Source organism: Myotis brandtii, unplaced genomic scaffold (genome assembly GCF_000412655.1).
Source record: "Myotis brandtii unplaced genomic scaffold, ASM41265v1 scaffold374, whole genome shotgun sequence".
Lineage (NCBI taxonomy): Eukaryota > Metazoa > Chordata > Mammalia > Chiroptera > Vespertilionidae > Myotis > Myotis brandtii.
The window spans coordinates 1,596,993-1,611,899 of NW_005364372.1; the positions used below are offsets into that span (position 1 = coordinate 1,596,993).

The 14,907-nt window shown below is 46.4% G+C and overlaps 1 protein-coding gene across 1 annotated transcript in view; it reads left to right on the top strand.

Moving 5' to 3' along the window:
• RAPGEF5 (Rap guanine nucleotide exchange factor (GEF) 5) overlaps window positions 1–14,907 on the top strand; it is a 199,888-nt gene that overhangs the window by 174,927 nt on the left and 10,054 nt on the right. The window contains exons 20-23 of the mRNA XM_014544637.1: window positions 2,813–2,991; window positions 8,651–8,741; window positions 11,689–11,739; window positions 12,548–12,635. Coding sequence (XP_014400123.1) covers window positions 2,813–2,991; window positions 8,651–8,741; window positions 11,689–11,739; window positions 12,548–12,635 — 409 coding nt within the window. The remainder of the gene's footprint in view (window positions 1–2,812; window positions 2,992–8,650; window positions 8,742–11,688; window positions 11,740–12,547; window positions 12,636–14,907) is intronic.

Genomic DNA, 14,907 nt, shown 5'->3' on the forward strand with positions numbered 1-14,907 from the left:
TAGGTGTTTAAAAGATCCATTATCTAGTGATAGCATTATGCTAGAATATCATGGTCCAAAAAGATATTTGATATTTGATCCAGTCCTAGGAAAATCAAAATACTTGGTCATGCTTTCTTTGCTCCTGGTACAATCATATGTTTGTAGAATGTAATTTAAACATGTCATGGTTTTATATGTATGGATAGATATGTATATATGTATATTATGTGTGTATGTGTGTATATAAATAGAGAGAGAGAGAGAGAGAGAGAGAGAGAGAGAGAAAGAGAGCACTCTCTAATGGGGCTGAAGAGCTATTTTGTATTTGATGCCTTTGATATTGATATTTGAATTTTTCCCATGAAGTTTATAATAGTTATACAAGAAGCATATGTATATTGTGTGTATATATGTGCACACACACTCATGCTTTTACATAAGAACATTCTATAAATTTAGACTATTCAGCAAGATGTCAAGTGCTTTCTTGAAAATTTTGAGGTATATTTCAAACTTTTACGTCCATCAACTTCTCCCTGGAGGATAGCTTATAACATTTATAAAGCAACAGGTTATGGGCAAAATGCTGCTGACAATGAGTGAAGGAGTTGAGCCCGTGGAAAGCTCACGGGCACCAGAAGGCCAGCAGCGAGCAGCTCTGTGCAACCACTTGCTGCCCTTGCTTTGCCTTGTAGTGGCATCTTCACTATGAGGCAGCCTTTCCTCCTGCAGGAGGGACTCGGGCCCAGCGTGCTCCCTGAGCTTTGCTTTCAATTGGGAATAACTTCTAAGTGTCCTCATATCTGCTCATTAAATTTTCAACGTGATGATCTGAATTTGAGCAAGTAGGGGAGTCATTCCTGCTCAATGACATGTGACCTTGGAAATGTTAATAGAACAGGATGCGTCCTGCGTAGGCAGTGGGAGGATGTGAATGACTTCTGTAGATACACACACCTCCATTTAGAAATAAGTGATAGATATGTATATATGTATATTATGTGTATATATGGAGCTCTAATGGGGCTCAAGAGCTATTTTGTATTTGATGCCTTTGATATTGATATTTGAATTTTTCCCATGAAATTTATAATAGTTATACAAGAAGCATATGTATATTGTGTGTATATATGTGCACACACACTCATGCTTTTACATAAGAACATTCTATAAATTTAGACTATTCAGCAAGATGTCAAGTGCTTTCTTGAAAATTTTGAGGTATATTTCAAACTTTTACGTCCATCAACTTCTCCCTGGAGGATAGCTTATAACATTTATAAAGCAACAGGTTATGGGCAAAATGCTGCTGACAATGAGTGAAGGAGTTGAGCCCGTGGAAAGCTCACGGGCACCAGAAGGCCAGCAGCGAGCAGCTCTGTGCAACCACTTGCTGCCCTTGCTTTGCCTTGTAGTGGCATCTTCACTATGAGGCAGCCTTTCCTCCTGCAGGAGGGACTCGGGCCCAGCGTGCTCCCTGAGCTTCACTTTCAATTGGGAATAACTTCTAAGTGTCCTCATATCTGCTCATTAAATTTTCAACGTGATGATCTGAATTTGAGCAAGTAGGGGAGTCATTCCCACTCAATGACATGTGACTTTGGAAATGTTAATAGAACAGGGTGCGTCCTGCATAGGCAGTGGGAGGATGTGAACGACTTCTGTAGATACACACACCTCCATTTAGAAATAAGAATCTTCTGTTGCTTTGCATGGGAACAATCCATATATATAGTAAATAGTTACTGGCCTTACTCGAATTTTTTTCATTTTGGACCTTGCTCTTTCTATTTAAGATTTGACACTGTCTTGGGTCCATCCACATGATATAAATGAAGTCTCCCAGACCAGCATCATCAGCGCTGCCTGGAAACTTGTTAGAAATGGACATTTTTGTCCCTACCACAGACCACCTGAATCAGAGTCTGGTTGTGGGAAGGGAGGTGATCCTGATTCACACTAAACCCTTTGAGAACCCTTGCCTAGACTCTACCTGTGAGGGTCTAATGTGCATCTTAACAAGTACTATGATAGTATTTCATTTACACTCACTCAATGACATGTGACTTTGGAAATGTTAATAGAACAGGGTGCGTCCTGCATAGGCAGTGGGAGGATGTGAACGACTTCTGTAGATACACACACCTCCATTTAGAAATAAGAATCTTCTGTTGCTTTGCATGGGAACAATCCATATATATAGTAAATAGTTACTGGCCTTACTCGAATTTTTTTCATTTTGGACCTTGCTCTTTCTATTTAAGATTTGACACTGTCTTGGGTCCATGGCTGTCAAAGCCTGGGAATCCAGACCAGCATCATCAGCGCTGCCTGGAAACTTGTTAGAAATGGACATTTTTGTCCCTACCACAGACCACCTGAATCAGAGTCTGGTTGTGGGAAGGGAGGTGATCCTGATTCACACTAAACCCTTTGAGAACCCTTGCCTAGACTCTACCTGTGAGGGTCTAATGTGCATCTTAACAAGTACTATGATAGTATTTCATTTACACTTGAAGTTGCCAACGTAACAAGTTTAGGAAGTTTGGATTTCATTCACCCTGTGATTTAAACGTTGAATGTCTTAGATTTCCATGTAAAGGCACCATTCTTACATTCTAAAGAAATACATTTATATAAGAAGTCTAAGTGAACATTATTTAATGAGGCATCCCTAAAACTAAAGGGAAGTTGTTTCAAATTGAATATATTGTCGCATAGTCCGATATGAGAATGGCTATGAGAAATAGCTTTTAAAGAGGGACTGAATTTTGTATCAACCTGACTTTGTGCTGAAAATAAACACTGGCATGACTATCTTTTCTTTCAGCAAGAGCTGATCTATTTCACATTCAGCAGACAAGGAAGTGGGGAGCACACCGCCAACCTCAGCCTCCTGCTCCAGCGCTGCAATGAGGTCCAGCTCTGGGTGGCCACGGAGATTCTGCTCTGCAGCCAGCTGGGCAAGCGGGTGCAGCTGGTGAAGAAGTTCATCAAAATCGCCGCCCAGTGAGTTCCTCATAGTAAAACCTGCAATTCCGCTCCGCTCCGCTCCTCTCCTTGCCGAGTACTGTTTCCCTTGTGGTGACAGGAAGGGTGGATGTAAACGTGTCACATTGGGTTAAGTGACCGAATGATTGGAAAGGTCTCTTCATGAATATTTATGACTCTGCATTTGAAGTATTTCTATTTTAAAGTACATATCAAAATCGCAGACTGAAGCCCTCTGCTCTGTGCTATAGAGCTAGTAAGCAGGCCGTGCACACATACCCATCCTGCTGCCAAATTGCCATGTGGCCTGGGAGCTACAGCAGCTGAGAAAATGGGGGAGGTGATGGGACGCGGTAACCATCACTGAGAATCAGGTGCTTCCGAGAATTCTGCTCTCAGCCTCCTGATGCCTGCAGTGTGAACCTTACGGACTCCTTAGCAGGCCCTACACAGGCTGGTCCCTCCTGGGCTCTGAGCCTCACCCCTTGCTGGGTGCACCCCATGCTGCAGCCACTCTGAATGGCTGTCTCTTTCCCAGGCACACCGTCCTCCAAGCATGGACATGTGTTGCGTCTGCTAAGAAGGGCCCTTTCCACCCCGCAGATTGCTGTCACTCTTTAAGATGTAGGGCAAGTGTTTCTTCCTTCTTGAGGACATCACTGAGTTTCAAATGAAAGGTCAACTACTCCCTACCCAGACCCCTCTCCCCTCCCCGCCCCCACGCACACACTCATGCTTTGTTTCCTTTTTAAAATGCCTTTATTATGTTTATTGAACTTATCTGTTTATACAGGGCTCCTTCCCTGGGCTATGAGAGGCTCCAGGGGTCAGGGGCCAGTTCTGAGCAGTCATTGTGCTGGGAGCCTGGAAGCGGACTCGGTGACTAGCAGAGACTCCGTAAATGTGGGTGGAATGACCTTTTACTAACTTGCTGGGAGCATCTCTGCATCTACCAGATCAGTGCCCTGAGCCCCTCCTGGGACAGCTTCCCAACGGAAGCGGGTAGCAGGAGCCGGAATCTTTCCCGTTCCTTCTGCCTCCCAGCCTTCCCACTTTACTTCTCCTTTGGCTTCCAGAATAGTGTTTGTATCATTGTTCTGCATACATGTCAGACCAGCATTCAGGAAATACTTATTGATCGCTCAGTATAGGTGCGGGTCCACGCAGGTACAGTGGGGAAATCAGACCGAGCCGACACCCCATTCCTGCCTGTGGGGGTTTGCAGTCTGCGGGGGCCGGGGCAGCGCTTCTATAATGCAGGTAGCCAGCGTGCAGATTAGAACGGGGAGTGTCACGGTGTGAGCTCACATTCTGGGGCTTTAGAGGAGGGGAAGCTCACATACCAACAAGGTGGGAAGGAGGGTGTGAAAACATGTGAGGCTGTATTTGAATTCCGGGTAGAAGTAGACAGGTGTCCATTCACTGGGGGCAGAGCACACGTGGTCCGGGAAAGTACCCTGACCCAGTGGGACCCTCACGGAGGGTGTTTGGAAGGAAGTTGTGGGAGATTCATCTGCAAAGGCCGATGGGACCAATCTGTAAAGGATTTTGAATTTCAGATGGAAGAGTTTGCACTGCCTGGAGGAGGCGGGAGGAGGTCACTGAAAATGTTTGTGCCAGAAGCGGATGCTCGGAGCGGTCCCTCAGGAAGGCTGGTCTGAGAGTTGCGTGTAGATTGAACCGTAGGAAGAAGACCCCAGAGGCAGAGCGTTTCATTTATTGGCGGGAGACAGTGGGGGGGCCTGACTTGGTTTGTGTGCCTGGAAGCGAAGGAGAGATAGTAGCACAGAAGCCTTCATCTTGGGCTGAAGCCTTCATCTTGGGCTGCTCTTACGTTAAATGTTCCTTTTTTTTTTTTTAATTTGGCCAGTACATTCCATAACAAGTTTGCAGTCTGCGGGGGCCTGGGCGGCGCTTCTATAACGCAGGTGGCCAGCGTGCAGATTAGAACGGGGGAGTGTCATGGTGTGAGCTCACATTCTGGGACTTTAGAGTAGGGGAAGCTCAAATACCAACATGGTGGGAAGGAGGGTGTGGAAACATGTGAGGCTGCATTTGAATTCCGGGTAGAAGTGGACAGGTGTCCATTCACTGGGGGCAGAGCACACGTGGTCCGGGAAAGTACCCTGACCCAGTGGGACCCTCACGGAGGGTGTTTGGAAGGAAGTTGTGGGAGATTCATCTGCAAAGGCCGATGGGACCAATCTGTAAAGGATTTTGAATTTCAGATGGAAGCGTTTGCACTGCCTGGAGGAGGCGGTAGGAGGTCACTGAAAATATTTGTGCAGGAAGCGGATGCTCGGAGCGGTCCCTCGGGAAGGCTGGCCTGAGAGTTGCGTGTAGATTGAACCGTAGGGAGAAGACCCCAGAGGCAGAGCGTTTCATTTATTGGCGAGAGACAGTGGGGGTGCCTGACTTGGTTTGTGTGCCTGGAAGGGAAGGAGAGATAGTAGCACAGAAGCCTTCATCTTGGGCTGCTCTTATGTTAAAGGTTCCTTTTTTTTTTTTTTAATTTGGCCAGTACATTCCATAACAGCCTGTGAAATACCTAAAGGTGAGGCTCTTTTGAATAAAAAAAAAAAGTTCTTATAAATGCCAGTTACTTGGAGAAATGGGAGATTAATGTTCCAAGGAGTAAAATGACGCCACACAGCTCTCTTCTCAGTGTAAGATTATATGGATCCTCAGGGAAATGAAATCTATTCACATCTTCTCCGTACGGCCCCATGATCTTGAATTATTTACGGTCCTGGTCTCTAACCCTAGCCCGTGGACTGGAATGGCAATAGAAACACGAAGTTAAATTCTTTATCATCACAGTGGTAGGGATAGCCAAGGGAAAACAATAATTTCCGTGATCAGGAAGTGTTTTCCCTGCCTCAGGCATCCTATTTGCATATTCATGTCTCCCTTCCTTCTCACCATCCCATCCCCCACCCCTGTGGGTAGAGTGGGTTTTATTCCCTCTCACAGACAAAGGAGTTTTGCTAAACTGGCTTGTTTAGTGTCAGCCGGTCTGTTCTTATCATGGAATGAATGAACCTCAGTCACAGAGGAGTCCGGACTAGAATGGTATCCAATATTTATACTGCATCAATTCGTCTTCTAGAGAAATCGTGTCCGTTTTAATTCCTTTCTCCTTTTCACAGAGTCAGATGTTAGTTATAGGTGCCTTTTTATTTTCAGTCTGAGTGAAAAAGAGATTTGGGCCAAGAAAATTATTTATGGAGGGCTAAATGATAAAAAGATGAGAATTATATCTAAGATCCCACATAGATAAATGATACTGAATGAAAAGAAGAATAAACCTTTTTATAATGAACTAGAGGGTGGGGTCCCTAGGCCTGGCCTGCGGAGATTGGGCCGAAACTGGCTCTCCGACATCCCCTGAGGGGTCCCGGATTGCGAGAGGGCATAGGCCAGGTCGAGGGACCCTGGTAGATAACAATAATCCATTTTCCCCAAAAGTCTCAGTTTCAACTCCAGTAAATGCCATCTGAATGGCTTGCTGCCTACCCGGTATTTGGGTGATGGGCAGAATGCAAAGCTGAAATAGACTATAATCGAGCCTTCAGGAACCTAATGTCCAGTAGGGAGAGACAGATCAGAGAGGCCTCCGTGAGTGGTAAGCAGGAGACCTGGGGTAAGGGAGAGCCTCCGGCCGAGGTCTCTGGCACCAGGATGGGACGGCTCCCGCTGGTCACAGGGTACTCCAGGTCCTCACGTCCAGAGAGGGAGCCCTTTCAGCTCTGTCCAGTGGTGTGAAGTGTCCAGGGCTGCAATGAGATAGAAAGGGTGCGAGTCAATGGCAGAGGGGAAGTAGAGTCACCATCCTGGTGCCTTTAGACACCAGTGATGCTCAAGAACAGATGGATTCCTAAATCATAGACCAGGAAGTATCTTATCTGTTTATTCCTGGAATATACCAAGCAGGGTCACCTAGGAGAAAGCTGACAGAAACCAGCTTGAACTGAGTTGAACTGAGTTTCAGATCCTCTTGCCTACCAAGAGGCGGAGTCCAGAGCTGGACAGGAAGACTACCAGAGGGACTGACCGTGCCCTGGAGACTCGGCGGTGGGGCCTGCAGTGCCGAGTTCACCCCAGATATCCTGGACACTGGGTATGGAGGCAGCAGTGCCTGTCCAGGTTCCACTGTTAATGAGTAGAACCTCCGTGTGCCCCCAGTGTGGCTCTCAGCTGTACTGGGCGCCACCCGGTCCGGAGGCTGGCCCCAGGAGCAGGGAGTTCAGCGGGACCTGCCCCGGTGTAGCCAGCGGTGTCTTTAGCAGCCCAGCCATTTTCCTGATTCAGAACTGGATGTTCTTACACAGTTTGCGCACCTAGAACTGGGTATCGTTTGGGGAGACAGAAGTGTTGAATGTGTCAAGAACTTTTCAAGTCATGATTGCTTTTGACCAATGGTGGAATGCGTGGAAGTCTAACGTAATAAAAAAAATCATCAATATAGTCAAAAGTTTTATACACAAAGATACTCATCGTAGCATTTTGTATTGAATTGAATTGATTGAAAATAATTTAAATGTCAACAACAGGGGAGTAAGTAAGCAAGTTATGAAATATGTTTCTGATAAAGTGTTACATAGCCATTAATGGTGGTAGTGAAGAATGCACAATGTACAATTTAACACGGTCTATAACTGAAAGAGCGAGATACAAAGTCACACATGCACTGTTCCCAAATTCCACCTGATGCATTGATGGAGGCGTCGGGGAGAGATGGCGCCCAGGAAAGCTAGATTAGCAGACACTCGGTATTTTTCCTGCACCCAGCTTACTGCTGAGCACGTTCATATTTTTCATGTTTAATTATCAAGCGAGGCTAATTTCTTAATTTTAAAGACTTGCCTCAGAGAAGTTGTTTTCTAATGAGTCCCAGACAATGGAGTGTCTAGAACTCCAGGCTGCTCCGGCTGCTCGGACGCCCAGCCTCCGTCTGCTGTTCCGGACGCCCTCAGCCGGCTGTCAATATTGGGGGGATTTTAACCAATTAAGTCAAAGGCAAGGTTGACGTCATGCACAACAGATAACCTTGCAGAGTGAATGGAGCTCAGCATGGTCTCATTTTGCATCTTATCTCCTTCTCTCTCTAAATGAGACAGTATCCTCATAGTATGGGCCATGTTTTACGTATATCCAGAATATAATAGTAATTTTGTGGATAGCAAAGAAGGTATGTCTGAGTGTAATGGGAGGGGCCGCTTAGACCTGTGAAGGGAGAGGGGCTTGTCTATCAAAAAATAGACAGCTTGCTGATGAAAGGGACGGAACTGGAGAGCTAGTATGATGAGGGTATGGTATATATAGAGGAAGACGAGTTTAAGAATTTTCAGTTGAAACTGTAAATGCATCCAAAATAGATGGTTAAAAAGGAGGAAGTTTTTGAAGTGTCAGAAGGTATCAGAGCATAGATCTTCTCCTAGAGATAAGTAAGGATGGGCTGAAGCCTTTGAAATCAGTTCATTTCTGTGAGAAACATTGGCGAGGACACCACCCTCCCACTGGGGTGCTCACGGCGTGTGGGGGCTACAGAGCAGGGTTCAGCCCTGCCCTTGAGGTTGAACTCTGGCCTCAGGGAGTATTTTCACTTGTGTCTTTTGCGATCACCTGGAGAAAGGATGTTGCCTCAAAGTGCCTTCTGCTTTCTTTTATGCCGTAGCTGCAAAGCCCAGAGGAACCTGAATTCTTTCTTTGCTATTGTGATGGGTCTCAACACTGCTTCTGTCAGCCGGCTGTCGCAGACCTGGGAGGTGAGCCTTGGGGTCCTCACAGAGAGGGGAGTGGGAGGGACAGATAAAGCTGAACGGGAGACGGGCCCGCAAAAAGCCTTTGTTTCCAATGCGTAAATTGATTTAAAGGGTTTACATAAAAAATAATGTGTCCAGTTGGAGGGACTATTTTAATCAAATGGTCTTCAGAACGGTTGTGTAATGTGTATGAAAGCGATGAGAACTGTAAAATGACACCTGCAGATTTAATCTTCCTTGGCTCTGCCCTGAGGTGGCGTGGGTACCAATGGTGGTCCTTTCAAACGCTCACCTGCGGGCCGTGTGTCCAGAAGTCTGTTGGCTGAGACGCTGACGAATTAAGCTTCCGGGCCTCACACTTGCTGGGCCCCTGGCAGTGTGTTCACATGGACAATATACATCTTTGTAAAATTTGCAAAAGTAAAGTAATTTTGTATTGATTTTCTTAAAGAGGGCCCACAAAATGCTATACGTTTCAGGCCTCCCAAATCCTGGTTCTGCTTCTGTTGCTGTCATATGATGAAGTCTGTTTAGGTTCTAAGATGGAGAGGCCCACAAAAGTTAGCCCAAGTTCTCAAACATGGACTTGAAGGGTATATGTGGAAAGAACTGCAGTTGGGGCATCCCTCTTGAGCCAGGCACTGAGGTAGGGCTCTTCTCTCCTTGGGCTTTTGTTTCCTTCACTCCCTGTTCCCTGCTGATTGCCTACTTAACTCTGTGGACCATACGCCTCCCTCCCCCCTTCTCTTTAACCCCCTCCTCCTGGCTCCAGCCTGCATGTGTTCACTTCGGTCTCCTTGGCCTCTCTCCACCTTCCCAGGTTCAGCTCCAATCAGTAACTGCTCATTCCCTTCGTGGGTCTCAATGCAAACTCCTGTGGGAGAGAAGCCTCTGTTCCTTTTCTTACATTAGGTCTCAGCGTAGGTCTCAGGGCAACCTGCAGGTTCAATTTCTGTGGGTCAGGGAGATGCCCTGACGGAATGCACCGGGGTGGGTGGCCTGAGGGTCGGGGCCAGTGCTCCTTAAAAAGGTTCAAAGAAAGAAACGAAAGGCTTGCCTGCTCCGGCAAAGCAAACAAGACCGTGTGTGCACATCGCAAGATGAAGGAGGTGGGCCGCCAATGCCCCGGTTGACCAGAGGAGGAACAGATGGCTGGCAAGGGCTAGAGGCGAGTGGAATTTGAGTTAAACCTGGAAAAAAGCTTTGCTTTGCAAGCATTGGGGGGAGAAATGAAATCCAAACCATGTGCATCCCATGAGCACATTGGCTGCCTACTTTGTGCACCTTGGCAGAAGGAGGGCGGGTCAGACAGATGGGAACAGAGTGGCTCTGATGGAGGAGGTGCTGAACCAAGTCCAGTCGGACCGCAGAGGAGCAAGTAGAGGACTCATTCTGTCTCCCAGGAGCGAGAAGACTCTACAAAGAAGCTCTGAGAAGCAGGGGCTTAGAGGTTGAGTTGGGAGTTGCTGGGGGTTGGGGTGGGCACCAAGCAGAAGTGACTGTGGGAGCATTAGGCCTGCTGACGAGTGAGCACACTGTCCCCAATAGGGAAAGGAGCCGATATAAAGGAATAGAACGGGGTCAGCCAGCTCTGCAGGTAAGGGGCCAGACAGCAAATGTGTTTAGGCTGTGTAGGCCTTGTGGTCTCTATTTCGGGGACTCCACTCTGCCACTGCAGTGCAAGAGCAGGCACAAGGTGTATGTAAATGAGTGGGCGTGGCCACATTCCAGTACAGCGTTATTTACAAGAGCAGGCCGTGAACTGGATTTGGCCCATTCATGGCTGACCCCTGGAGGTGACCAGTTTGGCTCTGAGTTTGAGGAGCCACTGGGACATTCGTGTGTCATGTCCAACAGACTAAGATTTGCAGCTCAGAAGAACGGTGGGAGTAAGTTGCAGATGGCTGCATTTTACCTTTTCTCATTTGATTTGTCCTCCATTCATGAATATAGGTGTGTCTGTATCACAGTAGTTTCCAAACATATTAAACTGCCTGTGTGCTGTGCTAAACGGAGTCCAAATTCAAAACCATCAAATTGAAACGTCTATTTCTAAATAACTTAGAAGTCTAATTACTGTAGGGTTTGCCTCCATGACTTTGATGTGTTTTGGAAGCAGAAAGTCCCACCAATCTTCCAGAACATGGGCGCTGGCATTCATGGCTGGAATTTGTTAAGCACCAACCATGAACTGTGTACTTCGTAGGCTTTGTCTCCACGTCAGTCGGAGAACTTCGAGACTCACACCAATCCACACAGCCAGCAAGGGGCGGAGGCAGAACTCAGAGGCAGACCGTCTGCTGACCACGTCAATGTGGAAGGCACCCAGCTTTGCACGTAGCTGACCACGTGACAGGCAGCTGGGAAACCCTGGCTCTTCTTCCTGAGGCCCGAAGCTGTGATGGGGAGGATGGCATATCCGCTGTCACTTACACGCCGCCTGTCCGTGTGGCTGATCTTTGTAACCTAGTCATTCTGCCTGTCAAAGTGCAGGCTTCGTCATGGAGGGTTTCACAGCCTTGCACTCGTTAGCCCTCTGCTGTGAGACATCATTATTTCATTTACACAAAAAATGTCAGCTGACATTATTATTCCCAATCAGCAAGACTATTTAAGAAGATGAAGGTAGAATATGGACTGAAATCCAAGTGTTTATTAAAAAAAAAAATCACCCGTGTGTGGAATGTCTAACCAGCCCGATGCCAGTCACGTGGCTGTTACGTATTTTAAACTGGTTTTCGCCACATTCCCGAGCGATGCACAGCCACAGCCACATTACGGGGTGATGAAAACCACCGGCGAGGAGCCGTCAGGGTAGAGCCACGTGAGAGATTTACATGCAGAGCCACAGCACACGTCAGCACAACTTCATGAACCCTCCCCTGGTCGCCTCTCAAAATAGCTGACCTCTTTGACCTTTTTGTGTCTGTTTTTTTGTCTTTGTTTTTAGAAAATCCCTGGGAAGTTTAAGAAACTTTTCTCTGAACTTGAAAGTTTAACAGTAAGTAGTTGATCCAGAGGGGACTTATCCTTCCAATGAGTTGCCAGCGTCTGATTGTCTTCTAGATTCCAGTGGGGGGGTGAGGGGGGAAGGACCTGCACTCTATCGGGGCAGGTAGTTAGACACACACACGTTCACCTGTCCTGAAATGTAGCTTTGCTTCTTATGAAGTGAAGCAAGTACACGGTTAATGCTGCTTCTCCGTGGAACACAGCACTGAGAATGGCCCTTTGGCGTGGTTTTCAGCAGGCAGATTGTTACGTGTGGTTCATCTCTAAGCCTATGAAGTGCAAGGGTGTAAATTTAGTGTGCAGTCACTGGCTTATGCATCCTTCTCTTGTCCTCTTATCATTTCTTAGGCTCAGGTACAAAATGCATAGTTTCTTTTCAGAACACAGTAAGGCGGTTCTCTTGTGCTCGCTGCATTGTCTGTGCATCACGAGGGCATTTTTCTGTGCCGTGTTCCTGACAAAAGATGCCAGGGTTTCCTCATGACAGAAATTACGCGGAGGAAACTGTACTTACAGAACTGACTCGAGGAAAAGAATAGGGCCATCAAAAGGTGTCTCTCTCTTTTGCAGCCACTTCCCATTATTGTAAACCAATAAGCTGGCTTTCATTCATTACCTAGATTTCCTGCCCTAATTTAGTGAGTTTATTTCCCTAGGAAACCTTTGTCCCCTTCGTTCTTAGGGAAGACGTCTCCATATCCAAATCATGTTCAAATTGCATAGCAACATGGGCTGAGAGCTGTTTCTATAGCAGATTGATTTTTTTCTTTCTCTTTGTGATCCGCTTGGCTGCTCAGGATCCCTCCCTGAACCACAAAGCTTACAGAGATGCGTTCAAAAAGATGAAGCCGCCCAAAATCCCGTTCATGCCCTTACTGCTCAAAGGTAACGATTTTTTCTCTTCTACTTGTAATTCCATCTTCCAGAAATGCATCGTTATAACTGTAGAGGACAACAACAACAACAACAAAGGAGGGCTCAGTTTATCGCTTTAGAGTAATTTCGACATTCAGAACTAACAGCATTTCCCTGTGGTTGCTTTTCAAATGCGCCGTTATTTCTGAGATGCCTAAAATACAGACTTACACGTGAGCAGACAGCAGAGCATTTTCTGCGACGCACAGAATTTAGGACTGCAAACTGTTGTGTGTTTACTTCACCTGCTCCTACATGCCGTTTATTTTTCTGTGAGTTTACAATCCACTCAATTCAACCGAGACCAGGCTGGCATGCGGGACCCCAGAGGCGGTCAGTTGGGCGCCACGTTGGCAGCCCAAGTTTCAGAGCCGCAGCCCACACCTGCTGCCGTGTGGGGCGCAGGCCGTAAATGACGCCTCATGAGACATGTTGGCTAAATGTACTGATGAGGTCTCAGCGGTCCTTTCACACCAAGGGGATTCATGCAGGGGAAGCTCATTTCAATCTGGCCTACGCTCCTGACCTCGTACATGTCCTACCTGTGAGCTTTCCATGGGGGGTTTGCTCTCTTTTCTTACTGATTTGAGAAGAGAGAGAGAAACATCAATATGAAAGAGAAACATTGATCGGTTGCCTCCCGCACACACCCCAGCCCAGTATCGAATCCGATACCTAGGCATGTGCCCTGACTGGGACCAAACCTGCCACCTTTTGCTGTACAGGACACGCTCCAGCCAACTGAGCCTTCCGGCCAGGGTGGATTTGGTCATTTTTCTTGGCCATGTTGTGATTCCTTGAAAGGATTTTATAGAAACACTCTTTTCTTTTTACATAGCCTCTGCTCTTTGGCTGGGCCCGGTCCCCATGACTGGGTCCTTAGATGTGATTCTGGAAATGAGTTACCTGGAGCTGGAGGGCTGGCTGGCCCGGCCATCCTCCCCCGCCTCCCCCTTTGCCCGCCCCATGGGCGAAGCTGGTATCCCCTCTCCGGCTTCTCTCGGGAACAGCGGAGCTTGGAGAATTACTGAGTTGCTATTAACTCTTGCAGCTACTCATTTGGTCTTCATCTGGCATAAAACAAGCATCTCTGAGAGACCATAAAGACAATAATCTATTAGAACAACTGAGAGGTGCACAGACACTTCATCCACCCTGAAAAGAGTCCACTAAATGTACATGGATGGAAAAGGAGAGATTGTAATAGCAAAATAACTTAAAGGGACCTTTGGTTCTCCACATTTATTTCCTTTTAGGATAGGTTTATTCAGGCTTATGATTTTTATTTGCAAATGAGACACATCCAGCGGGAGAGTGGGAGTGGCAGGGGGAGGAACACAGACTCATTTAGACACAAATAGGAAAAATAGAGTGAGGACAGCTCTTAAAAAGGAATGACTTTAGGAATTAAAAACTTTGAAACATGTTTTTAATGAGAAATTAGCTGGCAATGCCCCCTTAACGTAATCAGATATGAGCAGAGCTTTCTGCTGTTTAGTGGTGATTTTCCTCAAAAACTACTTAATGCAGTCAGGTGTCTCACACCTACAACTTAGCTCGGATGCAATTTTCTGCTCCACTGAGCTTATCGAGACCTCCTTGTTGGCAGCACAACAAATTCCCCTTTTTTCCTACTGAATAGATGTCACCCATTCACTCTAGGAAATTTAAACGCATTTTTCTTTTTTTCATTAGAAGTTTTCTTGAGTTAAATAAGCACTTATTTTTCCTTCACATTAATTGTTTGTGATTACAAAAATAAATATCATTAGCAGTCTTTTGTATTTAAAGCTGCCATTTTTGTCTGAAATAATTCCCAAAGGAAAATAGGATGAAAATTTGAAATATGTATATATCATGCCTGAGAATAAGACATTTTGGAAAAAATAAACTACATTAATGGTTAGGCTTTTTTAACTGCAAAATTATTTTAGAAGTTGCAATAAAGTAGTTTAGAAAACGCACACACGCACACACACAAACGCACACACACACATACACCCACCGCCCCACCTGTGCTCACTGCTTTGGGTCCTTTTAGTTAGAGTAAAGGGACTGGACTGAACTTGTTGGGTGTTAGGAAGGGCTAGGCTTCCCATCTCTCATTCTTCGAGGTCCTCAGTACCCAGCAAGCCTGCAGATTATGAAGTAACCACATAGCCTGAGGATCCTACCAGCCGTCAGCTTTCCTGCATTCCAGTTGAATTTCTTGCCTTTTGATATACTCCCCCCCCACCTCCCC